The 14884-nt window shown below is 40.0% G+C and overlaps 1 protein-coding gene across 1 annotated transcript; it reads right to left on the minus strand.

Annotated features, from left to right (window-relative positions):
• Positions 1-247: 247 nt before the first annotated feature.
• Positions 248-11221, minus strand: b3galnt2 (beta-1,3-N-acetylgalactosaminyltransferase 2). The gene is made up of 12 exons (XM_034227457.1): positions 10986-11221; positions 9942-10068; positions 9489-9589; positions 7522-7721; positions 6913-7008; positions 5590-5700; positions 5406-5484; positions 4773-4956; positions 2709-2834; positions 2387-2546; positions 2253-2309; positions 248-1224 (listed from the first exon to the last, which is right to left on the minus strand). The coding sequence occupies exons 1-12, from the start codon at positions 11092-11094 to the stop codon at positions 1087-1089; spliced, it is 1488 nt and encodes a 495-aa protein (XP_034083348.1). The 5' UTR covers positions 11095-11221; the 3' UTR covers positions 248-1086.
• Positions 11222-14884: the final 3663 nt, after the last annotated feature.

Raw genomic sequence — 14884 nt, forward strand, 5'->3', positions numbered from 1 at the left:
TCCGTCCCTGGACAGAGTGTAACAGCTTCTCTTGTGGGCTCAGTCAAAGGTCAAAAACATTTGTTTTATATTCTTTTGAAGAAACCCTCTCATATAACAACATAAGAAAATTGACTGTGTCTCTAGTGCCGAATCAGCAGCCCTAACAGCTAAAACAACACTTGTTGAGGCTCAACATGGATCCAACAAAGAAGCCACCAGTGACTTGTTATCGTGTGCATCATCCCCAAAACAACAAAACAAGCAAGTCATTCATCTCTCTTTATTTCCTGTGAGGAGGGTTTCATAAAAGCAGTGCCAACATAGTGAGCAGTCACTGACTGCTGATCCAAGTTTCAAAACTGTGCGTTGCAAATCTGTGTTGATAGCACAAGTGTTATAACATACACACAGTATGACCCCTAACAAACACAGTAATGCCACATCACTATTTGCACAATGACGGTTACAGTACAAACTGTGTGTGATTGTAATAAAGCTCATCGTAAATCTACAAATTGTGAAGGAGGATGAAAAGGTTTAGACAATAATTTACAAAATAAAGCAATGTCATCATCTTTAAATGTCCATCAAATATCGCTTTTAAACCAAACGGTTTATCAGAGTACCAATAATTACAATATTACAAAGTAACCAACTCCTACAGCAGTGATTCTGTACACAATAACCACATGCTGCTATTGTGCATGGGTCTTGTCCATCCCTTTCAGTGATCACATTACTAAAAACATTTTTTAATCCAGTCTTTCTCCACCTTTGTCTGTTCAACTGAAGACATTTTCATTCTCAAACTAAATAATCAAGTTCCTGATACAAATGCTGACATTATGCTACATGTGAGTTTTTAACATATTCTAGAGCTGCATATGGTTTATAATGTTGGTACAGTATTTTGTTGATATTAAGAACCTGCAATGAAATCTAAAATGTTTAAGATTATTTTCCAACAGGAAGTCGCCAAATCTCAAGTGTTTTAATCATAAAGTAAAACAAGTCAGGTTGGGGTTTTACGGAAACTGAACTTACACCAAGTGCTGAGTGCATATTACCCACAGTGCCGCGTGGTACTTGTGCTGGGAGCTAGACTTAGTGGCCCCAGGGACAGCCGCAGGGGTCTCCACAGGCCCTCTTCCTGTCCCAGAGGGTGTGCAGCTCCTCGGCGGTGTGTTGGGGAGACGACAGCATATCCAGGTAGCACTCCTTCTCACACAGCCAGCCGGGGTCCTGGGCAGTGGTCCGTGTTAACATGCATATTCTGATTTTGTTATCAGCCATACACTGGTTAATGTCTTACTAAAGTTTGATTGTTAACATGAAAAAACTGAATCGCAGGCTTTTCCCCCTCTCTATTCATTTGACTGAGCCGAGACAGGCTGTGTCCCAGCGGATCGGAGGCGGGGCTTATGCTCTAACGCAAGTGTGTATGCTCTCTGGGCCCGAGTCCCCGGATGATCCGTGTATTTTTGTTCCTGAGTCAGGCCATTTTTGGCTTCATGCGCCACTGAGCACCTTTCAATGAATTGGGCTGAAGTCAGTTCTCTTCATACATCCATGGTTTTCAGACTCCTCAAGCACATGCTTTTACAAGTCATGCTGAGCTTAAAAGCCTGGTATACCATAGGGAATGCGCCATTTTTATTTAATTCAAAATAAACATACCAGTTTGTTAAAATTATAAAAAGCACAATAATTATAAAGTCAAATAGTGAATTACTAGTGAAAACAATCTAATTGATTAGCCCTGCTTTTTGCCATGTATATCAAAATGTTTCAATAAGATTTGAGAGAAAAGGTTTAAGAAATTAAAAATAAGAATGTTTATTTGTTTTAACTTCTTTTAGTCTCCCTTTGTTTTACAGTTTCTTTCAGCATGTTCTACAAGATGAGATGAGAAACCATGATGCTTGAATATGATGTAATTATAGGGAACATGTTATCTTGATCGTTTTGTTTACGTTTATATTTAAATGTTTAATATTTTGTTGTTTTTATTGACATTTGCATCTTGAACTTATATATCATACCTGTCATATATGCATTTTTTTACCCTGTCATCTTCCTGAAGAATATGTTACATCTTTCCTCTCTCTAATATATCTCAAAGTCAGACATTGAATGCCGATATCAACTTCATATATAGTGTGCTATGAAAACACCTACACATACAAAGATGGAAAAAGTGAGACTTCATCTTACCCGACAAAATCTGATGAATTGAATTCTATACATGATTTGCATTCCATTTATTTTACCTGATATTTCTGTGGTCCAACAGCTGCCATCCATATCCCCATGCTCACATCTTCTCCCTGTAACAAGACAGGACAATTCCTCACATTATGATCAGGATTATTTACCACTGTAAACACTCTCTGGGGATCACTACCTGGTAGGCCTTCAGTTTATCCGCATTACTGGCGAGCCACTGGACCAGGTCACGAGAGACCACGTAGCCCGAACCGCAGGCGAACGCTGGGTAGGCGGGACTCGGGTACTCCAGCTCCTGCCACTTCCCAATGCGGTCCACTGCCCAGCTCTGCCTGAAACTGGGTCAGGACGGCACATTATCATCACTTCCTGTCTCCCTTTCATCGCTTTGACAGAGCAGTCCTGTTTCTTTCATCTTAAGTTCAGCTGATCGAGTCAAGTGGATTGAAATCACCAGCAAAATATACAGTCAACAGGCTCAGACAACAAATCGTACTTACTTCCCCCACCAGAAATTGCTGCGCTTGAGACCCTTGTGGTCAATCTTCATTAATACTGAGTCCACGTCGATGTAACAATCATCATCCGTCTTCAGCAGCAGATTAAAGTCAGCGTTTCCCACAGACCTGTCAGAGAGGGAATTTGTAACCTTATTAAAGCCCACCGCCAGATTTTTTTATACCTAAAACCACCGCCGGGGTCAAATTGACCCGGTATTAGAATGCATTGATTTTCAAGGTAAAAGTATTGTTTTAAAAAGAAAACTGGTCCTGTGGTATTGGTATTCTTGCAATTTTGTTAAATTGTTTCGTTTATTAACGCTACAACATAGCGTTTTGTGAGGCGGTTGTCTTGTTGGGTGAAAAGCAAACAGCTGTTTTCTGCGGAGTGCAGTGCGAGCAGTCTCCCGTGAGCGGGGAGCGCGCTCCTTCACTACAGACTGTCCCTATCAATATATCTATCTCTCTCAATCTATAAGGAACCGCAGTAGCCAAAAGGTGTTGCTATAGCAACACGTCATGTTTGTTTACATGCAAAATCAATAGCGCGAAAAGGGGTGGGGTCAATTTTTTGGGCGATTTCTTCAATCTGACTTCATATTGACCATTTTTCAGTGGCGTTTTCTCCTGGAGGCCAAGGGAAGCCAGGCTTCCCCTGTTTTTCCTGATTGTAGTTATAATTTTAATAAATAAATAAAAACACTTCGTTTAGTTTCGGAAATTATTTGTTGTGTGTTGCTGCCGTCTCTCCCCCATTCTCATTGAGTATTTTACAAAGAGTGAAACAGCGCCCCTCTAGATGTTATGGTGAAACAGTAGATTGCACTCTCTGTTGCGAAAGGAGGCCAGCCGAAATTGGCGAGACTTGGTGAAAAAAAATGGAGGGATTGACCAATCAGACAAGGCTCACATCATGCCCCTGCCAACCTGTGATTAGTCAGGGCCATGCCAAGGGAAGCCAGAGGCGGCTGGCTTCCCTCACAATCCAATCAAATCGCATCAATTTAGTGTTGCAGTGACGCAACCTAAAACCCAGAAGTAAGCTATGCTCGGTTTCCCTCGACAAAAAAGCAATGGGATTTCTCCATAGGATTTTGGAAAATAGTTCGAAATAAGGTCAGTGGAAAACGAAGATAGATAACGTTAGATAAATGGACGTTTTGTTCAGTCGGATAATATCCACGCTACTTTTATAATTTTCGAATCATACATTTAATCAATAGATAGAGTCACTGCACCACTCTCACCGCCGTTAGAAAGTAGCAAGCTACTGAAGCAAGTGCAATTATGGAGGGTGGAGATTTGGAGTATTTCATCAAAAATAAATTGTACTAAACTTCCGCTACAGCAGCAAAAACAAATACAATCTGATGACAGTCCAATGCCCAAACTAGAGTTGTGTACAGTGAGGAAAAAAGGAGCGAATCGGACGTAAAACGTTAAAGGTCTCCTGATTTAGTTTGCGAATGAATGCTTATTAGAGTTTCGGCTGGAGAGTGCGTGCGGACCTGTTGGTTAGATAACAGGCGTGTGTAAGTCCTGCATCTGTATAATACAAGTGTGTGTAAAATGATACCGGGTGCTGTAATCACTCATCTGGTTACGTTATTACATTGACCACCACACCCCCGACCCAACAGAAAGGACGTATTATTGGCTTCCCCTAATTTTTTTCCCACGCCACGCTACTGCCATTTTTAACAACATAGGGTGCTACATAACACACTTTCAGGAAAAGTCACGGACTGAGAGACTTTAATATTTTATTGAAAAAAAAGTTACATACAATAAAAAACAGCTCTGGGTCAAATTGACCCGATTGGCGGTTCTAGTGTTAAATACCACGAGAGTGAAGGGGCAGTGGGTCTTGCAAATACGATCACTCGCTAGATTTTTCTACCTGATGACTTACAACTGTAGATTTCCTAACTGAGTGATTGCAATCGTGTTTCTAACAGCGAGACACTTTGAGGCGACGACACACTTTCATTTCAGGTGGCTGATTTCCTCAGAGGGCCCAGGCAATTTGGAGACAGAAAATCGAGTCATTAGCACTTGTCTTACCATTTATAGAACTGAAGCAGTTTGGAAGGCACGTTCCTGTAGGTGTCTACCACGTCTACGAACACCATGTCTCCGTGCCGGAGGCTCTCCTGCTGCAGGGCGGCGTCCTCCTCCCTCAGCCTGGAGGCATGGCGCTCCATCCTGGCCGGGCGGCCCTGCAGGAGCCCCGACAGACCGTCCTCATCTGAAGTGGACATAGAAACAGAAACAATAAGAGAGTTTTCCTCTGAAAGAAGATATTAAAAGCTCTTTGAATACATTAAGGCACTTCTGAGGGATAATGTCTTAAATCACTGAATGGCAAAACTCTATATAACAATTTGTTCTTTTCCACAGGATGAATATTTTTTTCTGCTAGCAGAAATATTGTGTGAGGACTTAATTTTGTTTAACTCAACATGGGTACAAAACGATTCCCAGATAAAGGCAAATGCATGTAAAAATCAAGAGGGGAAATACATATTCATTTCCATTTAGCATAGATGCTGTAGCCCTGAGCTGATAAAGGAGCTATTCTCATAACCAGCCAGAGTGATTTAAAAAATAAATAAAAAGTATATAAAGTATGCTGATTTGATATTGATCGAAATGTTTTTACAAAAAGCTCAGTATTAGTTATTTTGCAGGACCAACCATAGATAGTAAATGTGAACCCTCCAGCCAAACCGGGAAATCCAAGCGCACTTCTATGAGGCAATAAGCCCTCGGCGATCTGCAATTTAGGAAATCAGAAGAAAAAAAAGGTTTGCTTTCTTTCACATCAATTTAAAGGGAATATTCTGAATGTATTTATCTTGAATACTCCATGGGTACGTACAGAGGAGATCTTGAGGACACCTCCTCCGTCATTGAGCTGCACAGAAGACGAGTTGACCGTGGTCAATCCAGCAGAATCCAAATTCTCCCAGACCAGTGTCCCCTCAAAACCCTGCGTGGAAAAAAGTCCTGTGAAATCTCTTTTTGGTGTTGCTTCCCGTGCAACAAAGCATATTTGTACGTGTGCATTCACCTGTTTTTATGCACAATTAGCAGAAACATGATAAATGAATACTGTAAACTTTGGAAAAAATTGTGTATCAATAATAGCAGGTGGTAAAAATGATTTGAAAGGTATTATACAGATTTTCTCAAAATGGTTAATGGTTCAAATTTGCGATACATTTAGATAAAGGAAAGAAGTATTACCAAACCAATTATTGCCTATAGCAGGCATGGCCAAGGTCGGCCTGCGTCAGATTTAATATGGCTCACAGCTTCGGTCTTAGAATGTATTATTTATGGCCCGCTATCACTGTCAAACCAAACTAAATTGCCTTTGTTTGGGTTGTAACTGGACTCTTTGCTAAAAGCGGATTTAACTGTATATATTGATCTGAGGAAGAATGGACATATGATTTATTTTGTATTTCAGATCAGTGATGGGGAGATATTTCCCGAATTAATTTGTGTATGGTTTGACTGAGCAATTTATTTTCAGTATTTTAGATTATTATTTGTCAGACCTGATTCTGACTAGCAACCTCCTTAATTAAAAATAGGTAAAACCCGCTATAAAGTTGAAGGTATTCCATATATTTTGTTCAATGTTACCTGACATTCCAGATATGAATGAAAGGCAGAATTGCGTTTTAGTGTCTTTTATTTGGTTACATTGCCATTTGAAAAATAAATATAATTGTGACCTTGAACATTTTGATTCAACAGTGTATTTGTATGTTACTTTTATGTTTAAAATATGTCAAAAGGGAGTATTGGCCCCCCGCGCATATTCACATTATCAAATCTGGCCCTCTCTGAAAAAAGTTTCCACAACCCTGTCCTATAGCAATTTATTTTCTGTTGGGAAATAATTCATTAAAAACATTGAATATGTCATTTCCTGGTACACTTCCTGAAAAGAGCTATGTTTAATACTCTGGTACTAATTAAATGAAACATTAAGAAATATTTTTGACACAATGTTTTGGTATTAGTTTGTTGTGTTCGCCATGGATCATTATTTAACAACTACTTTATTTAAATAGAACTTGCAGAAAATATTTCCATGAAATATCCAAATAACAGGGGAGAGTGTCAGTTGGCGGACTTGGGCTCAAAATTGGTAGCCAGGATTTTTAGAAATTCTGAGTACAAAACTGACCTTGGGCAAGATGAACTGCTCCACTGGTTTGTACCACACCCCGCTCACCACGGTGCCGGTGCTGATGGCACTGAAGCGAGCCGTGACCACAGCCTCCTGCAAAGAGCACACACTTTTACCACATAAGAATTCATCGATAACAGTTTTCACAAACGTAACTTCACCTACACTGAATACTCCTGCTATCTTTAAGACAGTAACTTTAGTAAGTGTCTTTCAGTAAACACCACCAGCACTGAGTCCTCCAGCTCCCCCCAGGCTGTGTGTCTAGCAGCCTCCAAAAGAACACTCATACGGGACACATTATGCTCAGAGTAGGGCTGCTCAATTAATCGTATTTTAATCGCAATTACGGCTTGCAACGAAAACAACGTAATCGAAATAAAACGATAATTGTTTTATTATTATTATATTTTGGTTTTTCAGTTGAATTACACTTAAAGTTCAGGGTAATCAAATGTTAAACACTGTTCAACATTTTTTTCTTTTTTCAAAGTAAATGGATAATCGTTTTTAATAATAGTGATATCAATTATTGACCCAAATAATCGAGATTATGATTTTTGCCATAATCGAGCAGCCCTAGCTCAGAGGCGAGAGTGGTGTTACCTCCTGGTCGAGCTGGAGAAGCTTCACCGTCACATTGCTTTGAAGCTCGGGCTGGGTCCCGCTGGGAAACACCCCCAGCCTCGTGATCACCACTGGGTGGAGAACTTTGAAATCCAGGGCGATGGCAGACACGTCGGAGGGGGCGAGCAGCGAGGGGTCAGACACCTTCACGATCTCTATCTCTGCATCCGGCCCCACCACTGGCACAGAGGGATGGCAAAGATTACTGTACAAGCAAACGTGAAATGTATTACAATTCCAACATGCTGACCGTCGCTTTTCAGTGATGAAGACCGAGTTATTCAGGGAGAGGGAACGCATTCGGAGAAGAAGGCAGATTCTGGTAAAGCTACACCATCAGCACTTTGAGGAGCCGCTGTCTTCAAAGCGAGCTTCTGTTCAGTGAGTGTGGTTTCTTAATTACAAAAGAGCAGTTTATTACCCAGGAGATCAATGAAAATATCAAGGCTGTTAAAGGGAAGCAGTCTTTTTTACTTTATATGCATTCTACACAAGTTCTGCTGTTCACGCCAAACAATTAGAGGCCAGGAATCACAGACAAGACAAAGCAGCACTTTATCAAACCAACTGTTTCTCACACAGGCCGAGTGGAAGTGCGCTGCACTAGTCTGTGAGGATATATATTTAAGTATCAATTAATAGTTTTAGCACACTTAACAAAAAGAGCCATAACAGCGCTTGCCAACATGCTCCCTTTTTGCTAGTTTATTCTGGCGGGAAATAAATAAAACTTTGCATAAATTCTTAATAATAAACAGCAATGTAAAGTTATTCACTATATATATTTTCTTTAAAACAAAATCTAAGAATATCCTTTATTGCTTACAGTTTAACAGTTAGTGATGCAATGTACAAATCAAGTCAAAAAGGCTGAATCTGAAAGGCTGAAAGTAATTTGCATTATAATCAGTTGGTTATCATCAAAAATATATGCAAACATCAACATCGATCAACAACATCCAGTATAAAAGATTAAATTCACATTTGAGAAGCTGGAAGAGCTGAGACAATTAACAAACACAGAAAAAGGAAAAATAAATATCAGCCTTGAGGTCACAAAATCTATTTAAATCATCGAGATTTTGACTTTTGTCACCAGTACAAAGCACGCACCTTGTGTTGCTGGCAGATCAGAGTCTGAGTAACTAATTAGCATTCACCTTAGTTCTAGTCACCAAAAAAAAATCCCTAATGATGAATGCAGCACAAACATATTTCAACAACAATTAATTGTCCATGTAATGTGTGCTTTGACCTGAATCCTGAGTAAGGTGTAAGGTGTGTAAAAGCAGCAGTTGGCTCTTTCTCTTCCAATCACAACGAGCATCTCGCTCCAAAGCCGCCTTCAAGCCTCTGATTATGAAGCAAATCACGTCAACAGTTACGACCATTAACCCAGCGGAGAGCAGAGAACAGGCTGGAAAAATAAAACATCACCATGACCCTAAAGGCCGCCGTCTGAAAAAAAGCGTATTCTGATGAGCGGTAATTATGTTTTCATGAAGGCAGCAAACACCAAACTGACTGAGAGAAGTAGTGAATCGCCTGAATAGAGCGGGCCCTGTGAAGGTGAGAGACATAACAATTACTGTGGATTTGACAGTGAGCCCGTTCAATGAATTCCTATATGGTGCGTCAGTGCTTTGTATAGCTTTACTTTGTAAGTGTTAGAAGGCAGTTCTAGTTAGGGCTGCAGCAGCTGGGAGAGACTTTGCTTTGGCCTTGGGTAAGGAAAGGAAAATAATGGTGTCCTTGAGCTGTGGGCGAACATGAATAAAGGTGTTTTACTTATTTTCTGAACATGCATTCTTTCAGCTCATCTCCTGTTATTCAGCCTCCACTCTCCTATTGACGATTTCACATGCAAGGGAGCGTCTCTTGATATTACAGCTGCAGATGCCCCTTCATTAGTGGGTGAGGCTGACTGTCATTTATATAATTTTTACCTGGCTTTGTAAAGTTCAGGAGGGAGCAGGAGTATGGATCCTCTCTATCCTCCTCTGGAATGGAACACCCATGTTCTCCGACGATGAACTTCACCCCCACTCTGAAAATCAGCACAATCACACTTTTGCAATTTCCCCCAATATTAGGCTGTAGGATTCCTAAAAAATTTCCATCTATCCACCCTCCGTTGCCATGGTTACTGAGGGTTGCTTAAAGGCCATCACACCTTATCCACGCTCAGATCACTGAATGAGAAGGAAATGGACAGAAAGGAAGAAAGAAAGAGAGAACAATATTGGCCTCTGGTCAGGTAGAGATAAAAGGTTTAGTTTGGGCAGTCAGTTATTTGCTCAAACCCGAAGGCTTTATTTCCACCGTATGAATCTGGCCTTGAAAAAAGAGACAGAAAGAAAGAGAACCAAGAGATGAAGTTGGAGCTCCACCCTACAGACCTGAGCTGGAAGTGAGGGTGGTCTCGGATGTAGCCCAGCCAGGTCTGCCTTATCGCTTGTCGCAGTTCATAATGGTGTCTTGCTGACAGCACTCCCACCAAAACGTCATAGAAAGGTAACGATTCATCTGTATCAGAAACAAAAAGCCATGCAAAAAATATTGAAATGAAAAAACTAAAAAATATGTAATTTGTGATCCAGTGATGAGAATGTGAAGATAGGGATGATAAATGACCAACAGTCGGTGACACCGATAAGGCAACAACCAGAGATAATGAAATAACATACACTTTGAGGCATGCTTGATTTATGCTATCCATCTCTGATTCCGACACATCCGATTGTTAGTCTGCACTGACTTACTGTGATGGATCCTATCATTCTACCATCATGCATCAAAAGGTGGTTACTATATTCCTCTGATTTAAAAAGCGGGTTCACCCCTCCAGGGTCCTCCTGATCATACGAGACCAAAGTCCATTTGAAAGCAGCGCAGAGATCAGTAGTTGTAACAAGACAGAGATGTTCAGCTCACTTCAGTCTGTTTCAGACATTAGACTATCCCAGCAACGCCCAGCCCTACTGAACTGTAACATTATCACACACACACACACACACACACACACACACACACACACACACACACACACACACACACAACACACACACACACACACACACACACACACACACACAACACACACACACACACACACACACACACACACACACACCACACACACACACACACACACACACACACACACACACACACACACACACACACACACACACACACACACACACACCACACACACACCACACACACACACACACACACACACACACACACACACACACACACACACACACACACACACACACCCACACACACACACACACACACAGCATTAAACTACCTGTTTCCACACAAACTCACAACAACAACAACAGACACCACGGGGCGGTAAAGGCAAAGTTAGCAAGCCGCTCGAATATCGAAAAAAGTTGCAAGGCTTTCGAGGTAAAACCCGAGAAAAGTACCCGAGTGTGTGTTGTTGTCCAGCGGGCTGGAGGAGGGTCGTTGTGCCAACCACAAGTGCACCAGGACGGCGACAGCACAGGGCAGCAGAATGAGCGCTAGCCTCCGCATGGACCCTTCATTCAGCCGGAGCAGCCTTCAGCTTTGGCGGCGCTGAGCCTCTTCCTGAGCCGCACTGCACGGTGTGAGCCGCTCCGTGTGTGCTCCGCCGGGCTCTCACCACCGCCTCATGTCTGCCTCCGCTGCAAGGAGAGATAGACCAATGGGAGACGAGCAGCCCTCCCGCGGTGCACTCTGGGAAAATGAGTTCGACGCACTCCAGCCAATCAAAACAGTACTGTGATGCCGAAGGTACAATAAAATATGAATAGGCTATACAAATTGGTTAGGATAGAATTAAACTTGTTCTGTGTTATAATTATTGTAATTTATATATTAATACTATTATTAACAGCAATTATATAATAAAAGTTGTCATTGTAATCAATACATAACAGCTGACATATCATTTTTTTAAGGGGTTAGGGCATGAAATACAAATAATGAATATCCAGATAAGAACAAAAAAAAGTATAATAAATCTAGGGTTACATAGCATTATTATCAGCAGTAGTATATTTCCATTCTCAAAAATGGTATGTTGGTTTATTCTATACATTTTATCATTTGAAACATCTCCATAAACAAATAAAGCAGGTATACAAGTTTCATATTTAAAAGGAACCAAATGTTATTGTAAGCACAAAACAATGCAAATAGTTTATCACATGTTCTTAGAAGTAGTGAGCTATAAACAGTATCTCTAAGGCATGTTTATAACATAACATTTCAGTTTCTTTGTTGGGTTTTGCTTCAGTCCAAATTGGGAATTTTCTAATCAGAACCACATTCTAAGCAGAGTAGAAAATTAAGATACAAATCATTTTATCTATCTACAAGACCCAGGCAACGTGTTGTAGCTTTAAGATTAGAACATAACTTTATTAAACCCGTTACTCTGTGGTGCATATAAATAATTTAAATGCAATCTATTGTGCATGGCGACGGGTGTTTGAGGAGGATTTCTTCTGACTCTGAGAGCCCCAGTGTTCCTGCTGGAGAGGAAGAGAGGGCCAGATACCAGGAGCACCTGCTGCCATGCTGTAAACATTTCATTTGTACAGATGTTAATAGTGAGTGTTTCACACATGTTATTTTAGTCATTTTAAAACCCTCTTTCAGTGAGAAATAATAACGTAATGGAATACACTGGCATGCAACAGAGTATGCCAATGTTATGAGTAGAAATGCTGAGTGTAGATAAATAATCTCATCAGACATTAGGACTATTTTCATTTATTTTGTGCACACTTTGGGGGCTCACTGCTCAATTTGGAAAATTGCTCCAGCACAGATTCCCGGTGTAGATAACCAAGTGCCCTAGGGATAATTACTTTCCTGTGTATTATATAATTATTTTTGGAATCATATTCATAGATGTACTCATTACAAAGATGTAGTTATCTCTCTGCAACACATTATTCATTTGAAAGGAAAAGGCTATTCATAGCATGTTCTGGGTTTCTCCAAACATAACCTAACATCCTGCTTTGCTGCGGACCCTCATCTAAGCATAGTTTGTGGTTTTGTTCCCCACTCTGATCTTAGTTCATATTTGTTTGTTGAAACCTATTTATGCTTTATTAACGCATTCCAATCTTCTTTGTTGCAGTGTTCAGACACTCAGCACTCACTGCCCTTTTTCTTCCTTTTACAGATCTATAAAGATGTATTTGTATCTAGTTATGTCCCACCTGAGAACTATGTGCATTCCATTTACTATTGAGACATACTTCTTGAATGTCTGATTTTGGTTCATAAAACCAATTTGTGAAAACAATGTTCTTATCTGAATTTGAAGTCTAAAGAAAGAGGCTGCTTCTGTTGTACAGACAGCAAAGCCCTCTGGGATTTGATTTTGGGCTATATATATATATATATAGAAGTCAAATTAACTTACTGCAACTAAAAACATTTTTTTCAATCCTAAGTATTTCATTTATTTGGTATAACCTGAAAAATACTTAACTAAACAACTAACAATTACCTTTAAAGGTAGGGAAATACAAAAGTAATAAACAATTATTTATTCAGCTAATGTGCTTCATTGGGACTGTACGGGTGAAGTCGGATCAGATAGTTTGACAGCCGATCAATGTTGATTATATTCTAATTCAAATATTGCTTGATTTTTATTGGTGAAGGGAACATTGGGACATTAGGATTTTTAAGAAAAATCCCACCCATCCCAAACAAAGAAAAACAGACCAAACTAAAGACATAAATACAGAAATCTCTCACGTAAAAAAAAAGCTAAACCCTTCACGGACACAGAAGTTCTCCTAAACTTAGGAGAACTTCTGTGTCCGTGAAGGGCCCTATCAATCACAGTAAGAAGCAATTTGAGAAAATAGGTTTTTCAGGGGGGCTTGAAATAAATGTGAATAATAATCCACACCACAGCTGTGCCATGGCTTAAGAATATCTACTTCTACTTAATTACATCCTGGTCCTTTGGGATTTGTTCAGAGAAATCAATAAGGGATACCTGACTTGTGTTATTAATGTCATTCATTACACTTGTCCACACTGTTTTGTACAATCTGTTCAGTTGTTGCCAGTTTAGTTGTTCTTTTTTTGGCATTTTAATTATAGAAGAAAGACAGACGGGAAAGGGGGAGAAAAAGTGGACGACACTCAGAAAAGGGCAACGTGTCAGATATAAACCTTGGTCGCTTAAGTAAGGACTACGCCTTGCCAGTTTTTATAACTTGACCTATTATAGAACACACCACGTACATTTGACCATATGTCGATGACTCATTAACCTTAAAGCACAGTAAGATAGTGACAAAAATAACCCATCTTGGTAGAAATGGGTTTCAGTCTGTTCCCAGGGGGAGGCTGTATGCATGGATGAACACATCAAATCGCTACAACACAAAATGTTGCTGTCAGCAGCTGATACCCTGAATCATTGCAAGGGACATTTTTCATCAACCTGCGGTGTCTGAAGATGCTTTCTTTTTTATAAGCAGTGTAAAGGGCAAACTGGCTGAGGCTGCATTGAATCACAATCCTTTAAAAAAATATGACAGTGCACCCAGGTGGCCTATGGTTGAGCTCAGCCACAGGGGGTCTCCACTACACACCAGAATGTCATGCTTATCTGAGAGAGCCACAATGACTTGCAATGGCCTTTTATGACATCAGTTGGATCAAATTTCAGTGAAAGACAAGAGGCAGAAATATTGCAGACACAGCACATTGGGGTTGCCGTTTTCCTTTAATTCATTTGATCCATCAAGGATTTACAAAGCCTGTTATTTAAATGCTATTTTTTTTTTTTACCAAAACGATAAAACCATTCATGAGTACATCTGCACATCGTCGACATATCCGAACTCAAATGACATTATTATGTGCTGAGTAGCGCCCAGAATGTCTACGAAGAGGCAATATTTCATATCATAATAGTTCTCTCTGTTATAGATAGAAATAAATCCATGCAATATTCATCTCTAGACGTTATATTTCAGATTTGGCACCATCCTTGAGAAGAGAGCGCCCTGATGTCACTCTCACGTTTTTAAATTTAGGAAATAAAAACAATATTTATCCTGAAAACAATTTCAAGTCCAATAGTTTGTGACAGTCACTTTAAATCCTAATGCAATGGCTGTTCAAGTACCAAGAGGACATTTCTTTTAACTTTACAGAAACAATGATGCAAAAAGCCTGAACCACCGAAGGGATCATAATATGTAAACCGACCCTTACCATTATTTTTAAAAAATACTCGGATAGTATCAATAATTGCATGACTTATAAATGTTTTTTTTTCTTCTCCTAAGTATCATAC

The sequence above is a fragment of the Gymnodraco acuticeps genome, unplaced genomic scaffold, assembly GCF_902827175.1.
Source record: "Gymnodraco acuticeps unplaced genomic scaffold, fGymAcu1.1, whole genome shotgun sequence".
Taxonomy (NCBI): Eukaryota; Metazoa; Chordata; class Actinopteri; order Perciformes; family Bathydraconidae; genus Gymnodraco; species Gymnodraco acuticeps.

Bases quoted from the DNA above. Each gene is read 5' to 3' on its own strand.
- b3galnt2 (XM_034227457.1), bottom strand. From the start codon at position 11,094: ATGCGGAGGCTAGCGCTCATTCTGCTGCCCTGTGCTGTCGCCGTCCTG. The intron at 7,722-9,488 runs GTAAAAATTATA...CCTCTGTGCCAG, and splicing joins CCTGAACTTTACAAAGCCAG to TGGTGGGGCCGGATGCAGAG. The intron at 2,547-2,708 runs GTAAGTACGATT...GTCCTGACCCAG, and splicing joins AGCAATTTCTGGTGGGGGAA to TTTCAGGCAGAGCTGGGCAG.